The sequence below is a fragment of the Ctenocephalides felis genome, unplaced genomic scaffold, assembly GCF_003426905.1.
Source record: "Ctenocephalides felis isolate EL2017-DRISC unplaced genomic scaffold, ASM342690v1 CF-g0.4_SCAFFOLD_03571, whole genome shotgun sequence".
Classification (NCBI taxonomy): domain Eukaryota; kingdom Metazoa; phylum Arthropoda; class Insecta; order Siphonaptera; family Pulicidae; genus Ctenocephalides; species Ctenocephalides felis.
Genome location: NW_020539725.1, coordinates 66,448,812 through 66,459,271, shown reverse-complemented (window position 1 = coordinate 66,459,271; position 10,460 = coordinate 66,448,812). Strand labels below are relative to the sequence as shown.

The window sequence follows — 10,460 nt, the reverse complement described above, 5'->3', positions numbered from 1 at the left end:
AACAATATGTTTCTTCTGCTACGCTTTACGTATGGGACTCATATCATTCGTATCTAACCCCTGGTGGGTGTTGCCGATTGAATTTTTCATGCAAGGTCCAACCTATGCATTGTGCTACACAACAATTGTTGCCTATGCGAGTGCAGTGGCACCAGAAGGAGCTTCAGCAACCGTTCAAGGTATTGTTGCAGGTATGGATGATGGTTTTGGATTTTCAATCGGCAGTTTAATAGGTGGATTTCTGATGAAATCCATTGGAGGTGCTTTATCTTTTAAAGTTTTTTCAATAATGGCCTTATGTTGCTGCATTGTACATTGCATTTTGTACTTTACTGTCCTTAAGGACAGAATGGGGACACACAAAAGTGTTTTGCAAAAGACTCTTGAGAGCAAGGAAAAGGGGCAATATGAAACACCACAAGTAGCCTTATCACAAAAGCAGGACCATGCTTAGGTGTCTTCCATAAATGATATAGTATATCATTGGTCATACAATTATTAGTTTTTATGTGTACATATAAATTATTTATTGTATATCTTGTAAAACATTCAAAATTTTAATTCACTAGACATGCATAAATTTTTATTGTAAATATTAGTTGATCATATTTATTTTATCACTTTCGATATATTTCTTTGGTCTTGGTTTTTGACCAAAAATTTTATGAAGAATCAAACTCTATTATATAATATTAAATATAAATGTATATATATATATATATATATATATATCAAATTATTTATAAAAATTGTAAAAAATATAGGTATGTATTCTTATACAAATTAATATATTTATATTTTTAAAAAGAACATCAGTTTTAATACACAACATTTTTGCGCACAGAAATAATCAAAATTATTAAAAAGAAAATGCTTTCAAATAACTTTGGACTGAATTTCCACGATATTACAAATTATATTTTGACTACACGAAGAACAGTTTTTCAATCTTCAACATTAGTTAAGACTTTTGCTAAAACGAGATGAAAAATTTTACACTTCTTTGAAATGATTCAGAATGACTTGAAATGTCGAGAAAACGTAAAATTAGCAATACTAATCAAGATAAAGTAAACTTTCCTTTGGTTGAAATAAAAAACAAATAATTACATTATTTTTTTGTACGTTTCGACTTCATGCGTGTCATCATTCAGCGTATTTTAAACAAATTCACACCAGAAAAAAACAACATAATATGAAAAAACATTTCAGAAAAAAAAAAAAAAATAAAATATTTAAATAAAAGTTAAAAGAAGAAGAAAAAGAATCCAATTTTCTTGTTTAACTTTTGTTAAATATTTTATTTTATTGTTGTGTTTCTTTGAAACAATGTTTTTTAATATTATGTATTGTGATTTTCCTGGTGTGATTTTGTTTAAAATATGCTGAATGATGGCACACATACAGTGTCGAAATGTACAAAATAAATAGTATAATTATTTATTGCCTTTTTACTCTTATATATCTGAATGTATATAAATAAAATTTTTGGGCATCATTCAATAGTGAAAAGAATTTATTGAAGCCTTTATTAGAATAGCATACGTTTCGAACCTTGGTTTAACTCATCTTCAGTGCATATAAATCAAACAATTCCAAAAATGAGACTAAGTACTAATTATTATGTACACATAGTTATAAAACAAAAACTAAGTATGTATATAAAATAAATAAAATAAAATCATTTTGTATCTGAAGAGCTCAACATGGTCCGACACAAAAACAAAGGACACAAAACTGTGTCCTTTACAAATATTTTTTATTTTATTAGAAGATGAGTCAAACCAGGATTCAAAACGTAGGCTATTTTAATAAAAACGTTATTCTTCATTAAATTTTTTATTATTGGATGAATGCCCAAAAACATTTCCCCATATATCTTTCACTATCTGAAAAACCCCACAGATTATATCTATTTCAATTTAGATCCATCACATGGGGAATACAGATAATTAATTCTTATAAATATTATCAAAATTAATTTTGTAAACGTAATGACACGTGCCGTTTGGTCTCTAATTTTTATAGATTCGTGTTTGCTTATAGATTAATTTGTATATAAAGTTGCCAAGATTTTAACTAATTGCTATAATTATCTCTGCTAAAATAAAACAGATCACTGCGTTTCGCCTGACATGATTTGTTATTGTAAAAAACTTGTTAATACAAACATAATAATAAACTGGGTGTTAGTGACATGTTGCCTTAAGGCAAGTTGCCGATACTTCGACATCATCATTGTTCGAAACTTTATTTGATTTTTATAGTTCAATCATTTAGGACTATAATATTTTAGGGGGCGTCCATTAATCAGGTAATAGAATTTTAGACCCCACACACCCCCTGGTGATACATTGTGACATTTAAAATTAATCACCCTTCCTCCACAAAATATCACGTGTATTTTTAGTTAAGTAAAATTTCTCGAATTCACGAAAATATCGTAAAATTTTTGATTTTTTTTTAATTTAGGTAAAAAATAAATACACGTGATATCTTACTAGACCCCTCCATCCCCCTAAAATCCTTCGAGATCATGTTTACATTTTTGTATATTCTCAACGAATTCTTAAACTATATATTTTCATATATATATTATAATATATTTTCATATATTTTCATATGTATATTATCAAGCCCCCTTAAGACGATCGTCAGATTATGAACTTTTTTACGAAGAAATGGCCCGGCTGATCTTCGTCAAAAACTATAATCACCACAATTTTCAAAATATTATATCTTCCTAACGGTTTTTAAATTTTCGCCATGATAAAATGTATTATCTAAGTGTAAGATGATAACATAACATGATACGAGTTTTTCCTTTATCAATATCACAATTAGTATAATTGTAGTGATAATGTTATAAAAACGATCTTATAATAAAACAGACATCAGTTACAATTATCTCGTAAATTAATTGCACAAAATAAAAAGTAGGAAGATAAAATAAAGATAAGGTTATTTTTAGATAAAAGATACACTTAGTCATACTTGTGAATAGTCAGGATGACAAATTTTAAACTAGCTGTAAGTGGAATTCTGTCTTAAGGCAATTAAGGCATCGTGCCTTAAGGGCAAATTGCTGGAACTTCCCGTACCAAAATCTATTATTTTTTTAAAAACTATTAACATTTTTGAAAAAAAATTACTTTGAAAAAATAAGATTTTTGAGAAACTATAAATTGGACAAAAAATAACTTTTTAATGAAAAAAACATTTAAAAAAAAAAAAAATTAATAATTTTTTTTTTTTTGAAAACAATTTTTTTTTCTTTATTTTGACATATTGTAGAAGATCTGAACTTTTGATACAAATACTTTAGATACAAATTTTTGTTGACGATTTCGGGAACACCGATCAACCGATTTGAATAATTAAAAAAACATTCGATTCGTATTGATAAGGAGACGTGCTGATTAGTTTTTGGCGAAGGCAGGTCTAGCCGTTTCGGAGATACGGGGCAAAAAGTGCCAAAAACGGTAACTCAGTTTTTAAGAGAACGGAGCTTCCGATTTGAATAATTCAAAAAACATTTTACTTGTATTGACGAAATGAAGAACTGATTAAATTTTTGGGAAGGCAGGTCCAGCGGTTATGGACTGTCAATAAAAATATGTAAAAAAAATGTCATTTGGCGGTCAAAAATGTTTCTACTGTAGAAGCATGAATTTTGCCCGGTTTTTGAAGCGCTGTATAAAGGAAACAAATAATATTTTTACTATCGATTTTTTTTATCATTTGTTTATTGATATTTTATTATTACATAAAAAATTATTAAAGATAAAAAATTAGAATTCACAAAGTTATGAGCAGTCAAAGTGGGGGCTCAAAAAAAAAGAGGGTGTCCTGGCGTGCATGATTCCAACCCCTCCGGGTGATCCAAAACATAAAAAATAGATGGATTCTTAATTATTATAGATGCCGCTATCGTATGAACCTTGGATAAGTTAAAAAAATATTTTTTGTTTGAATGGCGGCAGTTTGAAAAAAAAATTTTTTTCATGTTTTTTTTAACAATTCCGAATTTGTAAAAAATACTAAATGAAAAGTTATAGTCTTGGGAAAGGTCCATGCGATAAAGCGATGTATAGAGAAGATCTTCTCCAAATTTGAAGTAAATCGGTTCATTAGAACTCGAGATATCCTTACCGCCAGCTTGAAAAAAGTAGTTCCGAGAAAAACGCGTTAAAAGTTTTTAGACTCGGTCGGACCCGAACCGAGGCCATGTCACTAAAACGGATATAACTCAGGAAATAATAGTAATTTTGAAAAATCCTTTTAATGACATGTTTTTGAATAACTAAACTTTGAAAATATGAAAAAAAAATTTTGGCACTTCAGGCACGATGCCATGCGCCCCACTAGTTCCGCTTATATTCTTGTACCGTAGAACCGCTCCCCGGTGTTTTGTAGCGTACTAACAGATGTCTGCGCCGCAGCTCACGCTCGGCGAGAGCGACTATTATTATATCTGCACGTCGTGAAACATAGACCGTTCTCGGTTAGGCAACGATTTTTCGCCCGTAGAGCATACTTACCTGGCGTGGGGGCTACCGTGATCACTAAGGCGGTTCCCCCAGGGCGAGGCCCTTCCATTGCACTTTCGGTTGGGCTGACCCCTGCGATTGTCCCTAATGTGGATAACTCGGGCGCGTAATTTTTGGTAGTCGGGACTGCGTACGCGCTGTCCCGGTAATAATAAACTTATCATAGAAAACATAAAACTGAAGTGTAAAACGCCGACCAATGGGTTGCAGACAGCTGAAGACAGGACTTAACTCAAAGTTTTACTTCAAATATAGGCATGTTGGGTATCAAACGAAAGGTCTCGACGAGCACTACACAAATATCATACTAACTAAGCCAATATGTCGTATAAACTATTTGTAAAATCATTTCTTTTCTATTTGAAATATACCAAGTTGATATATAGTTATGATATGTTATAAGAAAGAGTAGATCATTGAGTTTAGAACAAATTTACCGAATATTTCATTCAAATCGGACGAACCGTTCAAAAGTTACAAGGGATGTAACGGAAGCCGACCAATGGGTTGCAGAACCCGAAGACAGACATAACTCGGAAAGTTTTACTTCAAATATAGGCATGTGGGGTATCAAACGAAAGGTCTCGATCCCCTATCCATTACCCCTTACCAGGCAGTGTTTAAGTTGTCCTCAATAGCCTCCGGCTCCTCCGACGACAGTTCCAGCAAACAAATAGCATCGCTAACAGCGTTCAGCTCCCGCAGCGCCCTCGTCAGGCGTGTCTCAATAGCTGTACCAGGAGACTTGAACTGCTTGAATTTGTCTTGAACTTCTTCGAAGCGCCCCAGGAGCAAGGTCATCTGCTCCTGCAGCCTGAAGGCTGCTTCGTGTTTTCCTGCGAGTTTTAGACTTCTATCTGCTCAGCCTTACTTTTAGAGTTAGTTCTTGAGTCTCGAATTCTTCTAGAAGCCGCTGTAATAAAGGACTTTATACTTATTTATCTATGAGTGTATGTATAGAACTAGACCCCTAGACAATATAATAATACTACCAAAACTAGACCTACGCGTGAATGGCATCTAGACTGGAGATATTTTTGAAAGAAAAAACTTTTATAATTTAAGGTATTTTTGAAAACATGATAATAACTAGTGGGGCGCATGGCATCGTGCCTTAAGGCAAATTGCTGGTACTTTCCGTACCAAATATTATTATTTTTTTAAAAGATTAACATTTTTTAAAAAATTTATTCTGAAAAATTAGATTTTTGAGAAACTATAAATTTTTGACAAGAATTTACTTATTCTGAAAAAACGGCTTTGAAGAAAGGTATTTTGAAATATTTTGGAAATTCTGAACTTTTTTTCCAAACCAACGTACTGTTTTAACTGCATAGAGACGAAATATTGAAGCGCGTAAGCGCCGCGCTGCCGTCTAAACGGATAAGCATTGGTACGGAACCTTGGTAGGATGTAAACAAAATTTATACTATTGTTAAAATCTTTATAAAATATCTGATCATTTGATGTGCATATGTCTAATGATCATTTTGACCGCCAATGGCATTTTTTTTTTACTAGACCTCCGAAACCGCTAGACCTGCCTTCATGAAAATTGATCGATCCTTCATCTTTTCAATACAAGTAAAATGTTTTTTGAATTATTAAAATCGGACGCTTCGTACTCTTAAAAACCGTGTTACTGTTTTTGGCACTTTGCCCCGTATCTTCGAAACGGCTAGACCTGCCTTCGCCAAAAACTAATCAGCACGTCCCTTATCAATACGAATCGAATGTTTTTGAATTATTCAAATCGGTTGATCCGTGTTCCCGAAATCGTCGTCGAAAATATTTGTATCCGAACACACATGCACATACACACACATACATCCATTTTTTCTAAGGTATGCCAAAATATTCAGAAGGTTTTGAAACGTAAAGATATATAAAAATTTTCATTTTCGATTTTTTTGCGATTACTATAACTTACCATAAGGGAAGTTAATAAAATTTTAGATTTTTTTAATTTTTTGAAATAAAAAATACATTTTTTTTAAATATTGAAACACACATAGTGTCGAAACGTACATAATGCAAAGATAATTATTTTTTGCTTTTTATTTCGACTATTTGGCTGTAAATAAATATTTCAAAGATACATTTTTTAGTCTCACAAATAATAAAATTGTGTTTTTTGCATGATGAAGAGTTTGTTAAATGATTAGATATATTATTAGCAAATAATTCAAAGTTACATTTAAGGTCATAATTTAAACAGTGATATTGGTAGTTAAAAGTTAGATTCCTGTTATGAAGTTACTTCTTTAACAATAACTAATACCACAGTCTTAGGAAAAGAAGCATTTATTCTTGAACAAAGAATGAATTAACATAGTTTTTAAATTCCTTTACTAACATATAAATATTCATATCATCAGACAATTTTATCATATATACAATTTATACACACAAATGAGTTTGCATTAATGTATATATATAATTAAGCGTCACTATTGTCTTTGGAACTGATCTGTTGGAGGGTCACCTTTTGTCCAGGGCTAAAGTTACACTTTGGATTCTTCTTAATAGAAAAGTTTCGATTTAAGATATTTTGGGCTTGTAGCATTGGTATAGCTTTGATTTGTGTACCGGGTCGAAAGATAATAGGAGATTTTACTGTAGTCTTATCGTTATTGTCCTTGTCACCACTTTTATACACCGACATTCTGGATCCGACAGTCAGCAGTATTTTGTTCTTGATATCACTATTTGCAGGGGACACAGACTCACCGATTGGTGTAATTTGTTTAACTGCAGGTGGAATTGTTTTTAATACTTTATTCGCCACAAGTTTGCTTTCTAAATCCACATTTTTGAAGTCTATTGATGAAGATAAACTTTGCTGTGACTGGGTTGTTGTTAAACGTACACTGTTCTGCACAGGCGACTGTCTAAATAATATTTTAGGGTACTTATTATCACTATTGTTATTTGCACTTGATTTTTGACTCGCCGATAACTTTGTATCACTGTTTAAACTAAAATTATGTAGATGAGGTTTTGAACTTTTGTTTAAAACAATCATTTTAATAGGCTTTTTATTTACTTTTGTAGTACTCACTTGTGGGGAAGTATTATCTTCCACTTTTAAAGGTTCATTAATGTAACCGTCGTTATCTGCAAAAACTATGGGGATATCTAAAATATTTGTACCAGCTAATTGGTCATTTGAAGGCTTCGTACACAAAGCATTTGAAGATTTTCCTGGTTTGGACACATTAGAACTTTGCGGCAAATACATCTTGACTAACTTAGCATTACCCTTGAATCTTTGACTTAAATTATTCGCAGACAAAACAAGTTTATTAGAATTAGAACTTGCATTGTAAGTTGACAACTTATACTTTGATGAATCAAACGTCTTTATTCTTGGAGGATGATTTGGATCTGTAATAACCAAAGATGATTCATTTCTTGCCAGTGTATCATTCATTGGTGTGAGAACTTTTCTAGGCGTTTGACTATCATCTGATATTTCAGGTAATATGCTCATTACCGCTCTGTCGATCACATCTTGTTGCTGCATTTCATTAAACTCATTCAATGCATTACGATGTTTTACATGATTATTCTGACGATTATAGTTTACCTTATTACAATTAGCCGGTGACTCGTCCAAGGAACTCACTGTGATATTACCAAGGTTTGAATAATGTAATGTGCTATCCATTTGTAGGTTAATTTTATTTTTTGATGATGATCCCCTGGGGCGACCTACAGGTCTAACTCGTTTAGGATGAGGTTCAAATTTAAGGTCATTATCACAATAACTGCCACTAGAAAACCTACGTTTTGATATCTTTTTAGTTCGAAATTGTTTTTTGATGGAGGATTGTTTATAATTAGTGATATAACTCGTTCTTTGCTTTGAGGCATCAGGATACGGATTAAGTAGTATAGATGTCACATAATCTGCTATTTCATCAATAATACATCTATCAACCATAGGCTGTGTAACACCTTCATAAATCTTTTTATTACAACTCAATCTTAAAGAATCATCAGCGCTTCCAATAATAATAAGGGAGGTTTCTGCACTCATATTTTCTCGTAAGTTCTCAATTTCCTCTGGATGTGATCTTGCAGAATTTTCCCCCATTATAAATAAAATAGGACATGGAATATTTAAAATAATATCATCAGGAGTTCCTCTCATACCTTCCGCTGTGTGAATATCAAATCCAATGCACACAATACAAGTGACCATTTCAGTTTGTGCAATTTGGAATGCTAATGATGCTCCACTATGAAAACCTATAAGTATAATAGGCCTATCCGGATTTTCGGATTTAACTTCTTGTAACCGCGTTCTGGAGGTCGCCAGCATATGTTCAACTACTTGTGTGAGTGTAAACCGAGATGATGAGAAACCTAGATTTAATGACACATTTTCAACTGTTGCAATGGCACTTAAAAAAGACATTAATTGTTGATATCGACTTGGTAGCATTGAGTTAACTTGTGGACAGCTTGGACACACAAAAAATATAGGATTATTTGGTATCTTTTTAGTTTTACTATTAATAATGTTATCATCTAAAGGATTCCAAGGCTTTTTCAGTAAATCAACAAGTCCTTCATAACACGCACCGTTCCTAAAAATACTACTAAACATTAATTTATCAACAAGAACAGGTAATTTGCTTTTAAGACCCTGTAAAATGTCTATATAAACAGATAGCAGTCTTTTGTTCAAGTGATCAATAAACACATTATGCATCCCCTGCAGAATTTTCATATCCCATCCTATGGTACTAAAAGCACGTCTGAATTTCAATACTGATCGATCCACTATTGATCTTCTGAGCACCGGTTCATTTCGATTATTGTGTACAGTCAATCTTGCAACCAAATCATCATTTAAAATAGTCTTCAACCGTTCAAAATAAGCTCTCTCATTAGCACTCCAATGTTTACGATCAATTTTATCTTCCCATTCATCATCTTCAGACTTGGTAATGTATTCAACTTTGTTTTCGATTTCATTCATAGATAATCTACCTTTCTCAACATCATAAGGTAATGGGGGTGGAGGACTCAGAGGACCATCTACATCTATATAAGGATCTTCAGATTCCTCATGGCATCCAGGACAAGCAGGAGGTCTGTGTACTAGCAAATTTCTCGCAGGCTTGAAGGTGTTAGTTTCTGGCCTCCAGTTCCAAGCTCTAGAATAACTATGCTCCATGGCGATAGTATTAGCGCTGACTGTATCCTCGAATGAAAAGCTGCTTAAATCGTGTATAAAATTAGCAAAAGACGGTATCAATTCGTCAGGTGCAATTTCACTCATAGGACTTGGGAAGCCAGATAATAAATCATTGAAATCACCTGCCAGCAATAAATTCGGTGTCGTGTTTGTTTGTACGGAAATTAAGGGATTGGAAAGTTGCATTTTCATAAGGCCTGTCCGCCCATCATAGTCAGCGGCCAGTGACATTGTGGCCGCAGATTACTGGGAAATTCATACATGAAGTCATGTATTTCATCGAACCGTGCAAACAACAATATTACAAAAAATAAATTCATAAGCTTTATCTTGCAATACGCGTCACGATTGTCATTGTAATAGAATCATCTTAACTTCGCCTTGAAATTGCAAAACGAATCAAATCAAATCGCTGTAATCCAACTTATTTTAGCACACTCGAATAAAGATCGCGTCATTCGCGTCCATTAATTTTTTGTTTACATTTTAATCCGCCGGTCGCGCTAGTTGTGTATGCAGTGATGAGCTGTCAATTGGATTTTAAAATGAGAAGTTGGCAACAAAACAAGAGGCGCTTTATTTAAAAATTGAGACGGTTTCGATTTCACACATTTTTAAAATAGATACATTTTCATTATATAATATAGTTATATAATAAACCTTGGCTTATAGATAATATTAATTAAGTATTATATAATATT

General features: G+C 32.6%; 2 protein-coding genes and 1 non-coding gene across 3 annotated transcripts in view; 2 read left to right on the top strand and 1 right to left on the bottom strand.

The window, feature by feature from the left end:
- Positions 1-570, top strand: part of LOC113386558 — a 9,908-nt gene extending 9,338 nt beyond the window's left edge. Inside the window, exon 4 of the mRNA XM_026624336.1 lies at positions 13-570. Within this exon, the coding sequence (XP_026480121.1) occupies positions 13-454 (442 nt within the window). The 3' untranslated portion in view covers positions 455-570. The remainder of the gene's footprint in view (positions 1-12) is intronic.
- A 3,963-nt stretch (positions 571-4,533) lies between these two features.
- On the top strand, positions 4,534-4,696 carry LOC113387178. Its single transcript, XR_003368128.1, has one exon. It is a non-coding gene; the product is annotated as a U1 spliceosomal RNA (small nuclear RNA).
- A 2,213-nt stretch (positions 4,697-6,909) lies between these two features.
- On the bottom strand, positions 6,910-9,552 carry LOC113384684 (KAT8 regulatory NSL complex subunit 3-like). The gene has a single exon (XM_026622433.1). It carries the CDS (start codon positions 9,538-9,540, stop codon positions 6,991-6,993), a length of 2,550 nt encoding a protein of 849 aa, XP_026478218.1. The 5' UTR covers positions 9,541-9,552; the 3' UTR covers positions 6,910-6,990.
- Between the last annotated feature and the right edge of the window lie 908 nt (positions 9,553-10,460).